At 44.0% G+C, this 13,890-nt stretch overlaps 1 protein-coding gene across 1 annotated transcript in view; it reads left to right on the top strand.

The window, feature by feature from the left end:
• Positions 1-2,073, top strand: part of LOC134409098 (transmembrane 9 superfamily member 2-like) — a 47,592-nt gene extending 45,519 nt beyond the window's left edge. Inside the window, exon 17 of the mRNA XM_063141675.1 lies at positions 1,450-2,073. Coding sequence (XP_062997745.1) covers positions 1,450-1,517 — 68 coding nt within the window. The 3' untranslated portion in view covers positions 1,518-2,073. The remainder of the gene's footprint in view (positions 1-1,449) is intronic.
• Positions 2,074-13,890: the final 11,817 nt, after the last annotated feature.

The following is a 13,890-nucleotide window of genomic DNA, read 5'->3' as shown; positions in this document are numbered from 1 at the left end:
GTGAACAGCCTCATTCCGAGGCGATTCAGGGAACCCAGGATGACCAAGCCATTGCTTGGGTCCCCATCTCCTCATTGCCACACAGTACACACTGGCTCAGTTTAGACAACATGTTTCTCAATAGTGGTTTTAGAACTCCACGGTGGAGTTTTTACACTACTGTTGAGAAATGTGTTGTCTACATGCAATGGTGTAGGGTTTTTTGGGGGGTGGGTGGGAACATTCCATGCAGAATATCCGTGCTGTGCAGAGGGGTGTTCCTGCACAACCATTGTGTTGTGTGTTGTGTGGCGGACTCCGTGGATAGTTGTCCGTTGCGTTGGCTTTTCCCATTGGCTGTAGAGTTCCCTGGCAAGAGCGGCGAAAGGAGCAAGTGCCGCTCCAGAAGAGCCTCTGGGATTTCCCCCCCCAGCAATGGCTGATGGGATACCACTGGGAGGACCGGGGGAGGAGAGAGGGCAGAGGAACTGTCAATCAAACATTGGGATGAATTTTACTCAACATCATGGTAGCCCGCAGTCACACAGTGGTGAGTTAGAACGTGTTGTGTGGGGAGTGTGTCCCCCTTAGAAACTCAACTGTTGAGTGGAGTTTGCCCACTGCGTTGACTAACGTGTTGTCTGAACTGAGCCACACTGTGCCTTGCTTCCCAGAAGTGATTCTGGACAGTGTTGCAGGGGTAGACCGATGCCATGGTCACGGAGAAATGTTGTGTTTCCATCTCCTGGGTCAATTAAACTATGAATGTTTAACCTGTGCTATGAGGCTTACATGTTAAAAGAAAACAAGAGGTTTTTTTTTAATCTCTCTGGTGGCTGCAAGATTAACAAGAACGTTGATTCTTCCTGGACCAGGCTGGGCTAACTTCAGTTTTGTGTTGTCTGCTTATTGTTTTTTAATAGCATTAATGTGATCACCGAATTTTCCAAACAACAGTGCATTTCTTAATAGTTCAGGCAGAATTGATGTCTCCCCGTGCATGCTGTCTTCCTCAAGGGCATACATGTACCTTTTCTTCTCGTGACAAAAGCTCCCCCTAGTCCAGCATTCACTGTCATAAAAAACCAAACACCCAAATCCTAGCAGGTGCTGGCCACCAATTTTTTTAGCTTTAAAAGGGGGATGGATAAATTCCTGGAGGAGAAGGCTATCAATGGCTACTAGCCCTGAGGGTTATGTACAGTATCCGAGGCAGTAAGCCTGTGTGCACCAATTGCTGGGGAGCATGGGTTGGAGGGTGCTGTGGCACTGTGTCCTGCTTTGTTGGTCCCTGGTTGGCCACTGTGTGAACAGAGTGCTGGACTAGATGGACCCTTGGTCTGATTCAACAGGGCTTTTCTTATGTGGTCCACCAGGAGGTGGCCCAAATCCTCCCCTGTTCTGGAAGGCAACTGTTGCATTGGGAAACATAACATCTTAACGACTTTTCAATCTCTTCTTGCCTTTTAGGAACAATTGGATTCTTCGCTTGCTTCTGGTTCGTTAGTAAGATTTACAGCGTCGTGAAAGTGGACTGAAGAATTTCGATGTTGCTCTTGAACATATCCTTTGAGTTGCGGGGAATATATATATTTTTAACCATGTACCAAGGATAAATATTACATCTTAAAATAGTTAAAGCGTGTGGAGTTTCTATCTTGGCATCAAAAGGCAGGCTTTAAACGGAAAGGGACCTAAGAAGCGTGGACACTTGGCGTGAATTGCGTTTTACAAAATGTTGCATTCGACTTCTTCTTTTTTGTTATTCAAAGCTGAAAGAGCAAAACCAATTTAATGGGAAAAGAAATGTGCGTTATACTACCCTCCCCCCCCAGCTGAGATTTCTCATGACTTCTCTTTTTTACGCGGTTACTTAATTATTCTTTCACACTATAGGACCATCCGGTAAGATCTTATGTAAAAAAAAAAAAGTGACTTTTTATCTTAAAAAGGTACAACTGTACATAATAGTCTGAATCTCCTTGATGGATAGCTGGTCACCTTCTACAAATGTACAAGTATTTAGTGTTAAGTGCAGAGGGCTGGAAAAAAAAGCGAAACCACCTTTGTTTTAAATAAAAATGCACAATTCCAGCAGGCTCGTGTGGGGCTGTTTCATCAGTTGCCTTGAGTTTTGTTTTTGTTTTGCTGAATTCCTAAAGGCATTGATTTATACTTATAGGAATATAGGAAGCCCCCTTATACTAGGTCAGACCATTGCGTTATCTAGCTCAGTGTTGCCTGAACTGATGGTAATTGTCTTGCCTGGAGATGTTGTGCGTTAGAGCCTGGGACCTTTTGCACCCAGAGCTTATGCTGCATCACCCAACTACATCCTTCCAGAAAGAAGGTGCAGCCTTTCACTCTCCTCCTCGAACATGGATAGAACCAAGGATGCAAGAGGAATCCGCTTCGGATTGTTTTTGATCAGGATTTATTCAGTTCACATCTCCCCGTCTGAACGCAGTCTCGAACCCAATCTGTGATCAAAGTCCTTACATTTCTGAGCTTCCAGTATGATTTGTGGTCAAGAACAAAGCATTCAGCAGCATGTGTGCATTTGGAAAAGAAAACGACATGATAAATGTGTGTTTATGAAAAATGTGCTCGCACACTTTAACCAACGAGGGAGGAATGCCTGCAGTTTGAAGCTGCACGCAACTGATGAGTTTGTTTTGGGGAAATAGGCAGGGGATAATTCTTACTTAAACTAAAACGTCAGCAGTACTAAATGGTGGATGAAATCTACAAGGCTGCTAAATAGGAACCTGGAAAGCTTTTGTATGCGTAGTTATATCCTTGGTCCATAACATTGTGTACTGTTTGCTCAACACTGGCCAGCAGCAGCTCTTTGGGTACCAGGGTTTGAAGCTCTCCCCTGTTTTTGGTCTTGGCGGCTAGGAAGTCTTGCCTTTCTACCGCGTCGGAGCCAGAATTTTATAGTTGACATGAGCATATTTAGTAGCCAACGCAATTTATTGTCTGTTTGCGACCGGAGGAAAAACACTTAGACGTCTGACTTGCCGCACTGAAAACACAGATTTATAGCAATTGCAAAATGGAGGGAGCCCCTGGGTGGTTCTTGTTTGCCATAAAAAGTCAGATTAATCAGTTGTGCACGCTGGCTATGTTTTTGCGTTTTGTTTTACTTCCCCCTCCTGCGCAGTTTGTCGACAGGCATCATAATATATTGAAAGGCCATGGAGCTGTTGTCAAAATGCCTTAGACTCTATGGGCCAAAGATCATATATATTCTTTTTACGTCTAGGGAGTACTCTCTGGGCACCAAACAATGGGCAAATAAATGTACTGAGTCAAACCTCCCTTTGAGATTGTAACGTCTTCTAGAACGGGGCAAGGGGAAACCATCTTGCAGTCAAATTGTAGAAAATGACAGTACTAGAGCCAAACTGGTAGTTTAGTGGTAATGTTGCTTTTCAGACATCTTTGTGTTGCTATCACCCGAGGGTAACCTGCACAAATAGGTAAACACACCACCACTTTGCCTTTAGTGCCAATTGCAGAGAGGAAAATAGAGGAAATTTTACCTTTTGAGAAGACAAAGAAAGAAATTCAAAGGTTGAACTCCTGAGCGTTTTGTGCCAGGAAGATTAAGGAGACAATTCACCTCTCAATGGCCTAATCGTCCTGAGCCATGTGGTACAGACGACCAGAAGGAGTCTGCGGAGATGCTTTTTAAAATGCCAACTTTGGCCTTCAGGAAATGCTTCCTTTATTGTTTATATAGCAATTCTTTCAAAGAAACTTTAACATGCCTTCCAATCATAATTATATCACCCCCAATGCTTACCTTCACCACTGCATTTTTGGAATCCACATAATGCATACCAATAGCCATTGCCCCCCCCAAACCCCCAACCTGCGTCTCCCCCCACCAAAAGCACAAAACAAAAACCCTGCCATAGTGTTGTAAGTAACAAACACTTCAAATTCAGTATATTCAAATACTTCCACATTTCTGCAACTAAATATAGCACTGAACACTGACCTTCACTTCCTTGAATGATGCATAGTAGTAGCACGTTGGGAGCAGCCTCCTCCCCATTCTTGCGATCTGTATTTGGGTATAACTCACCCAAACTCACTGAAGCCAGTTGTTTTTCTGAGTGTGTGCATCAGCCCAGATTTCAGGTGGTGTGGTGATAGCCTATTGAAGATGGTGGATGCAATAACAGTGCTGTTGTAACCACAGTTACCCATTCATATTTAGAATGGGTGAATGTGTGATCTGCCACCTTCATAGGATGGTAGAGTTGGAAGGGGCCTATAAGGCCATCAAGTCCATCAAGTCCAATCCTCTGTTCCATGCAGGAATCCACCCTAAAGCATCCCTGACTGAAGGCTGTCCAGCTGCGTCTTGAAGGCCTCTAGTGTGGGAGAGCCTACAACCTCCCTAGGTCATTGGTCCCATTGTCGTACTGCTCTAATAGTCAGGAAGTTTTTCCTGATGTCCGGCTGGAATCTGACTTCCTGTAACTTGAGCCCATTATTCCATGTCCGGCCCTCTGGGATGATTGAGAAGAGATCCTGGCCCTCCTCCGTGTAACAACCTTTCAAGTATTTAAAGAGTGCTATCATGTCTCTCCTCAATCTTCTCTTCTCCAGGCTATTTATTTAAAACATTTATATCCCGCCCTATATCAACATGCCCAGTTCTTTCATTCTCTCTTCATAGGGACTTCACTTAAAGTATTATTGAGAGAGAGTAGTATGAAAAAGTCCTCTTGTTAGGTGATGACAACAAAGAGTTTTGTTGCCCCTTAAAACAGTGGTGGTGGACTTCCAGCTCCTGGGTCAAACTAGCCCCACAGAGCCTTCATTTTGTGTGTGCACACACACACATCTTGTGCATGTGTGTGTAGTGTAAGGGGTGGATGGGGAGAGAATGAAGGGATGTGGTGCATGGTTCTGTATATGAATGCTGTGTGTGCACATGAGAGAGGGCGAGTAGGGTGGCCCCATCTATTACTGGCACACGGCCCCAGCATGCTTTCCCGAAGGCAATGCGGCCCTGGGTTCCCCACCTGTGCACTAGAGTAAATAACACAAGCACATCAATTCCGCTACCTCTTAGGTCACCACTGCAGTACACTCATATTAAGAACTGGACACCTATCTCTGAGTTTTAGAGCCAGTCCAGATGTTGAGAGCCATGGGGAATCAACATCACTCTGGTTGCATTCTCACTTTCCTCTTGTCTCCTGCCATATGGCTTAGCAGAGCTCCCCATGTAGACCTTGTGCACATCGCTGATTGCCACTGATCTAGATTGTGAATGGGTGAAGCTACATGATGAGCAGAATCCATACGACACGGGAGTAGGGCTTGGCCACAGGGCTTGGCACATAATACCCAGACCATCCTTAATTTTTATTATTTCTAGAGATGCATGAGAAATTTGTTTCTATCCATTTTTGATCAGGATTTACCCAGCTTGCATCTTTCGGATCGAACACAGATTCGGACGCAATTTGCGATCGAAGTCTGTGCATTTCTGAGCATGTGATGTCATTCACAGACACCCCCCCCCAAAAAAAACCAACAACACATGGGTTCTGCAGCATGCATGCATGCACTTGGAAAATTGCGCATGAAAAGATTGCGCACAAATACAGTCTAATGGGAGCAGAATGCACACGTTTCACAGATATGCACAATTGATGCATTATGTTTTTGGGGAAAACACAGAAACAGGTTTTCATGCAAAAAGGAAAGAAAAAGCTCACAATCTGATACGGATTTGATTGCAATTGAGCTTTGAGATGTAACTTCAGTGCGGTCAAGTTTTTCTGAACCGCACATCACGATAAAATCATTTTTTTCCCCTTCTAAGGAGCTGAGGGCAATGTATGTAGTTCCCCACGCGCCTGGCCCTAACGTTGTCCATCCTCAGTGTAACACTGGGGTTGAACCAGTTAACCAAGCCAGTGAATCTTGATAGTGGTCTTCACCCAACCCGGTGTCCTCCAGCAGTTTTGGACTACAATCCTCATCGTCCATTCTGGCTGGGGCTGATCAAAACAGAGGGCACCAACTTGGGGAAAGCTCCATTGGATGGCACCACCATTTTCACCCCTTTGGCGTGTAACTATCTTACATCTATGAATGCAGCAGGCCAATGCGAGAGTGTTTGACCAATTGGCCATCACAACATCACAGCAACAAATGAATTGGTGTTACTTTTTTCAGCAGCAGCAACCAGTAACAACAAGATTGCTTTCCGTTATTATGGGTGAGCTTCCTGTTCTGCTAAGTCCCCCCCCCCCCCGCCCCAATCCGCTTTTCAGGGCTTCTCCTGTCCTATTTTATGGAAATGAGTATCATTCTGATATTTAGGATGCATCACACAGCATTATTCCTTGGGGTAGGAGGCGGTCTCCATTCTTACGACCCCTTTACAAAGTAGCTGCGAAATAATCTTTTTTAAACCAGAGCTTGTTAAAAATGGTTAATTCTTATACAGAAAATGGGCGGGGGGGGTAAAGGGGATAGCAGGGAAACATAACTTGCCTTCCTGTTTCACCTGCAGCAGAAACCATAAAGCTGTATCTGTGACATAATTTCTACGGCAGCCTGCTGTGATTTCATAAACGCAGGAGGGTGATTATACTACAGGATCAAGGTGAAGCTGGATTGTGGAGGAAAAAAGAGCTTCCATTCAAATGCAAATTTTCCAGTAATAGCAAAAGAGACGCCACAAATTACAGGCAATTTATTTGTGAATAAGTGTCCCATTCAGGTTTTTTCCTCCCTCCAGTGTAAGATTATATATACATATATATATATATATAGAGAGAGAGAGAGAGAGAGAGAGAGAGAGAGAGAGAGAGTAATACATGGGGGGAAATAAGAAATAACGCATTAAATTCAAGGGAATAAAATTAATTTGTGGAGTAGTGATCAAAATAATAATGGTCTCATCTTAACACACCCAATTCAGTTTTTTCCTTCCTATAAATTCTCTTGAAGTGCTTCCCAAACATTAATGGATTAGACTTTGCAGTTTTCCAATGAGGTGAATCGTATTAATGCCCCTCCCTCCCTCACTATTTTTTTTTTTAAAAAAATGCAGTTCAGGGAGGGTGAAAATAAAGCGTTGAGGTTAAGAGTGTTGTCCAAGGTTAGGCAGTAAGGAAATGTCAAACAGAGGATTTCTTTATTTCTTTATTACATTTCTAATCTGCCCAAATGCTAATGTTTTCTGAGCAGGTACAAACAGTTAAAAGTCTAAACTGTTGTAGAACAGTTAAAAATATAAAATACAATGCAAATATTTAAAAGGATAAAACACAATACAATACGAAACAATAAACAGCAAAGGTGTAGATGAAACAGACATAAAAAATCTAGAACTAGGTCTCTAAAAACAACTGGAAGAAAAGAGAGGTCTTTGCCTGTTGCTGAAAAGTTAATAATGTCGGCTCCAGGTGAACCTCTTTGGGGAGTGCATTCCATAAGTAGGGTGCCACCACTGAGAAGGCCCTTTCTCTGGTAGCCACTTGTTTTTTATTTATTTGTTGCATTTTTATACCACCCAATAGCCAAAGCTTCCTGTTTATCGTCCTTTGGTGGGGGCACCTGGTAGACAGCTCCAAAGATGACCTAAGGGTCCAAGCAGGTAGGTATGGGAGGAGATGTATCTTTACTCTGGTTCCATTTAGGGCTTTAAACGTCAACATCTACACTTTCAATTTGGCTCAGAAATGGACTGGAAGCCAGCGCTGATGATCATCATATGAATCATAATCATATTGGCCCATCCCAGTTAGTAACCTAGCAGTTCTGCTTTGATCTCATGGAATTTTCTGCACCCTCTGCAAAGTTAGCTCCATGTACAACGCCTTGCAGTAATCCAACCGGAAAGTTACCGCAGTGAGTGTAGGTGCCAGGCGAACCTCTTTAGGGAGCTCGTCCCACAGCTGGGGTGCCACAGCAGAGAAGACCCTCCTCCTGGTGGGTAACTGTTGCCAGGCTATCTCCATCCAGATAAGGTCACAGGTGGTATATCAACCAAAGCGGATGGAAGGCGCTACCTGGCCATGGAGGCCACCTGGTCCTCAGGTGTCAGTGAAGGCCATAAATAAATAAACCCTAGCCCTTTTTCTTTTGGAGAATATATAAGGGAAAGCAGGTAATATTTTACCAAATTGCAATTAATAACAAAGTATATTCATCTCCCCATGTTTATGAAGTTGCTCTTCTTCCATGCTTCTCTGCCTCACCCAGGCCCTCCTAATCACGAAACAACTCTTTATGGGCATGTTTGGTACCTGCTGGAATGAAGTGGAAGACTGTGCAGGTCCGTGGCTCTGATTTCGGTGGGGCTGTGACTCCATTCTGGGTTTTAGTCACAGCCTGCTAGAACTCTAAAGGAGCTGCCTAAGGCACTGAACCCATTTCAGCGATAAGGCTCAGCGCCCTAGATAGCTCCTTTAGCCATCTGGCTGGTTCTGACCAAAACCCTGGAATGGAGTCACTGCCCCCACCGAAAGCAGAGCCGTCAGCCTCCACTGGCGAAAGAGACACAAAGCGGGATCGTTTCCTAGATGGGATGAAGGAGCCACTTGCACACGGGCAAAGCCACAGGAAGAGGAGGAGGAGGGATGGCAGCGGTGCGCGTGCGAAGTGCATTATTTATTTACTTGCTCCAAATAGGCTGGCATTTAAACAGTTTAGTTCGGGATTAAACTAATTGCTTCTGCCAAAAACACCATTCCCATACCATCTCGACTGCATCTGTTAACTCTAGGAAGGGGTGTGTGTGTGTTGGGGGGGGGGTAGGGATCAATGTGATTCAGGAAGCAGATGGTCTCTTGGATTTGAGTGGCTGCCTGCCAAGTCGATGCCATTTGGTCGCCGGCGGAGACAGAGCCGGGTCGTCACGCGAGCGAGCAGTCCCTGCCCAACAGCCGCGACTGCGCTGGGTTTTAATGACGATGCGGCTTAATGTGTTAAAGCAGACATTGCACAGTGGACGGAGGCTGGAAATTTCGTCTGCGGAGGGAGGGAGGAAGTGAAGCTTTGATTTGATTTATTAAAGGCTTTTTCTTTTTGGTATACCTGCCCTTTGGTCCAGAGGAGGGCAATGAGGATGATCAGGGTCTGGAAACAAATCCCTATGAGGGGGAAGAACCTGGCATGTTTAGCCTGGAGAAGAGAAGACTGAGGGGAGACATGAGAGCACTCTTTAAATACTTGAAAGGTTGTCACATGGAGGAGGGCCAGGATCTCTTCTCAATCCTCCCAGAGTGCAGGACATGGAATAATGAGCTCAAGTTACAGGAAGCCAGATTCCGGCTGGACATCAGGAAAAACTTCCTGATTGTTAGAGCAGTACGACAATGGAACCAGTTACCTAGGGAGGTTGTGGGCTCCCTCTCCTAGAGGCCTTCAAGAGGCAGCTGGACAACCATCTGTCAAGGATGCTTAAGGGTGGATTCCTGCATTGAGCAGGGGGTTGGACTCAATGGCCTTGTGGGCCCCTTCCAACTCTGCTATTCTATGATTCCATGATCCTCACCGTTTCCTTTCCTACTTAAGATGGTTTACAAGGAGCTGCCGAAACAGGAAGAGATTCCTGCTTATTGATAGGAAGGTGCCTTTTTAATTTTGGCCAAACCAAGGTTACTGACGAGGCATATCATACAGAAAAGAGTACAGGCGAACAAAGATATTAAGAAGGAGCCCATATGGAAAGAAGATGCCTTCTGGAAATTAGTGGCTTACAAATCCAGGCAGGCTTCTTGGGGTGGGATGGTCCTGTAAGAAGATTACCCAGAATTGCCACCTAATCATGATGATCCTAGGCTTCCTCCAACAAGCTGACCTTCAAGGGCAAGGCTCCTTGAACACCCAGATCAGTAGAAGTGGAATGTTCTAAGGTGCAACTGCTAAAAGGAGCTGGAAGGGGCTCATTGCGTCTCCTTGGGCTTACACAGGGAGCTGCCCTGGCATGTACAAGCTAAGAATAACAGCACTAATCTAATATTTAAATAGTCGTGATTTATAATAGGAAGAAGAGGAAGGCCGGGCTGCAAATGTCATTTCTGTGGCCATCATTCTGGCCACTCTGCAATGCCATCAAATGTGACACTGAAGATAGTGGAGGATGGATGCTCTGCTTTTGGTGGGGCTGTGAATCCATTCTGGGTTTCAGTCAGATCTAGCCATATCTGCTAGATGAGCTATCCAAGGTGCTGAACCTAGTTTGGGACTAGTGGAGGGCCTCTGATGTTGAGCGTATTATTTATTTATTTATTTATTTATTTATTTATTTATTTATTTGTATCCCGCCTTTTGCCCAATACTGGGCCTCAAGGCGGTCTTACAAAGTTTAAAACATACATTGTAAAACATAGGAAAAGAAATGTAACCCCCCCCCCCACAAAAAACTTAAAATACACAACAAAATTATAAGTCATTAACATAGATGGAGGACCAAATTACTCTCCAAAGGCCTGCTGGAATAAACAAGTTTTAGCCTGCTTCCGAAAGCCCATCAAGGAGGGAGCAAGTCTAGCTTCCCCGGGAAGAGAGTTCCAGAGCACTGGAGCAGCCACCTAGAAGGCCCTCTCCCATGTTCCCACCAAGCGCGCCTGTGAGGATGATGGGACTGAAAGAAGGCCTTCTCCAGAAGATCTCAAAGCACGGGCAGGCTCATAAGGGAGAATACAGTCTTTCAAAATAGTATGCAGGTTGGTTCATGTCGGGAGAGGCGCTCCATCATGTATCGTGGTCCCAAGCCATGGAAGACTTGGTAGGACAAAAGCAGCACCTTGAATTGGGCTCGGAAACATATAGGCAGCCAGACTCCAGTAGCTAAAGGAACCACCAATTGCTGTTCACACAGGAACTCCAGCAAAGGAAGATCAGCCTGACCCAAAGTGCATTTATATCCCTATTTATATCCCTATTTACAGCTCCCCACCTCTAAATCCTTGTTTATAGCTCCCCAACTTCATTCTGGACTTGAAGAGCCCATTTTCCCTCCCTTTCCTTTCTGCATCTTTGCTAATTTCCTTGGTAAGCCTGTTCACCCCCCCCCCCCAATCTTTTATTAATTTTGGCAGATATTAATTGTCTGAAAAGTGGGATAGAAGTGCAGCAAATAAATACAATAAAAATTGCCCCGTTCAGGTGTTAGGGCCTTCGTATGTTCGGAATTACAAGCGGTGAAAGCATAGAATATGCTTGTTGCTCCTGCCTCCTCCTCATACACCCATCGCCCCATCCCATCCGTCTGTTCCTACAGGGCCAAGATCCACAGTGCCTCCCCCTGACCCCCATACTAGGAATGTAGGAAGCAGACTTATACTGAGTCAGACCTTTGGTCCATCCAGACCAGTATTGTCAACGCTGACTGGCAGCAATGACTCTGGGATTTCAGGCAGGTTTTTCCCCAGCCCTACCTGGAGATGTCGGGTATCGAACCTGAGACCTTCTGCATGCAAATCAGGAGTTCTCCGACTGAGCTACGGCTGCGCTCCGATCAGGTCCCCATACGGTTTAGATGCTTGCACCACCAGGGTTCTAACTCATGCAGAATCCACCGGTGTGTATATATAAAACCGAACTTCTGAGATGAATAAAATTCTCCTTTTGCTTCCCCAGCTAACGTTCTCATCCCTTTCTCAGTGGAGGAATGCCTTTGTGGATTACAAACTCATTAAGCACAGAGGGTGGATGTTAACATGTTTGCTTTAAACAAACCGTTAACCTAATTATAGGCGAAATATAGATGATGAATGCTGTGGTGGACGGCTAAGGAAAACTCCTGGTTTCTTCCGGAGATGCTAGTGACATTAGGGGATTCAAAAGATTAGCGTTTTCTGCCAGCAGAGGGGGTGCTTCCATTTAAAAAACCGAAGCTTTTTCTCAAAGCCCCAGGTGAATTTTAAACCTTATTCATCCCTTTGCAGAAACGGACTTCAATTTGCTGATCTTCTAACAAAGATCTGTAACATGTCCCTAAGATCAGCCTCTGTACCAAAGGACTGGAAGATGGTCTATGTAATGCCAATTTTTAAAAAGTGACCCTGGGAGAAATCCAGGAATTTACTGGACAGTTAGCTTAATGTCTGTTCTGGGTGAATTGGTTGAAAACATGATTAAAGATAAAATTAGTAAGCATATAGCAGGACAAGCCCTGTTGAAAAAAGAAGCAACATGGCTTCTGCTAAGTTAAGTCATGTCTCACTAACATTTTAGAGTTCTTTGAAAGTATTCATAAAGATGTGAACAGGGTGATCCAGTAGACATTATTTACTTGGATTTCCAAAAAGCATTTGACAAAGACTCCTGTAATTAATTTTGGCATCAAGAGGAGACTTGCTTTTGTGAAGGAGCCATCTCAGATCAGGAAACTGTAGTTGAAATGTGAGAGACCATTGTATATTGTGGAGTCAGAGGTGCATCTGTTCTTCTACCCATGTCTAGAGTGCCTTTTAATTGAACTGATGGGCAGGGGTTAGGGGGTTTCGTTCCCAGAGAATCACTTGTTGATAAAGACTTTGGCAGAAGGTCAATTCCAGCAATGATCGGAGCTTTCTGTGTTGGGCTGCCTGCCTGCTAATCGTTGAGGCTGGTTGTTTTCCAGTCTACAAGAATGTAGAATGTATGAAGTTATGGGTCCATGTCCAGAATGTGAAGGATCAAAGGAATAGGGTGCTTGGGACCCTCCCAATTCAGAACTTCTCCATGGGCTGAGTTGACAGCTTCCATGGGCCTGGCCTTTGGAGCTGTTCATTGCTGCTCTTATCTGATTTGATGTTCTTAAGATAAGAGTACGGGGTTGCCGGTGACAGAAAGAGTGTATGCTTTATGATTTGAATATATTGCTTTGCTTTTTCTTGCTTTCTTAGCCCATTTTTACTAAATAAACTTCTTTCCATCATCCATTGGTGTGTCAGTTGCCTCTGGAAAAAAGAAAAAGAACCATTGTCACATCAATTGGCAAAACCCAATGGAAAACTTCGCATTACCTCCAACACGCTACTTTTGTGTGTGATTGGTTCACACATTCATTTGGAAGTTGATTGCAGAATAATCAAGAGATGTACATGCATGTGTGAATGAGTCTTCATTCTCCAGATGGCTTCATGCCCTGGACCTCTGACATTAAGAAGATTTTTTTTGAGGGGAGGGCGGTAAAACAGGGCAGAATTCCAAAGCTATGATTATGTGTAACTTAAGCTTCACCTTGGTTGACACTATTTGTGATGGGAATGTCTGGTAATGGAAGAATGGACTTCTAAAGATCCATTTAATCATTCCCCTGCATTCACTTTGACCCTTTAAAAAGTTACTGTGTCTGAAAGCTATCAGCTGAGAGTTGCTTCAATGTGCTTATTATAAGTGTGCTTTTGCACCCAGACAATGGACCTGATTGTATAACAAAACATTTCAGACTTCGAATGATGTGAAAATAGCTTCGTATAAATGTGATAATTAGATAAAAAGGGGCATTTGGAGTTGGGCTTGAAGACCCTAATTAAATTCACATCGACAAGTCAACATATTGGTCTCATATAGATTAAAGATCTCCCATCCTGCTTTTTTTTTTTTTTTTGGAAGTGCTTCTTTTGTTTTGATAACAGTAATTAAATTCACACGTTTTGCCAAACTGGAAGTGTTACATTTTTATTTTTTTTACTGTTCTAAAAGCAAAAGTTTAAATTTCCCTTCAGCACGAGCCTTTAAGTTGCAGTCCCTGCTCCCATATCTTTGCTTTTCGAAAGGATAGTTTCTCTACCACTGCCATTTTTTTTTTTTTTTTAGATTTTAGAAAGAGGAGAATTGCATGTGGTATTGTCCGAGGATGAATCACTTCCAAAAATTTGATCCCTGTGTAGTGAAATCCTGTCGGGCTGATCCATGCCTGTTGTTTCAAAG

The sequence above is a fragment of the Elgaria multicarinata genome, chromosome 15 (genome assembly GCF_023053635.1).
Source record: "Elgaria multicarinata webbii isolate HBS135686 ecotype San Diego chromosome 15, rElgMul1.1.pri, whole genome shotgun sequence".
Taxonomy (NCBI): Eukaryota; Metazoa; Chordata; class Lepidosauria; order Squamata; family Anguidae; genus Elgaria; species Elgaria multicarinata.
Note: the sequence above shows the minus strand (reverse complement) of the source record. Positions and strands in the feature narration are given on the sequence as shown.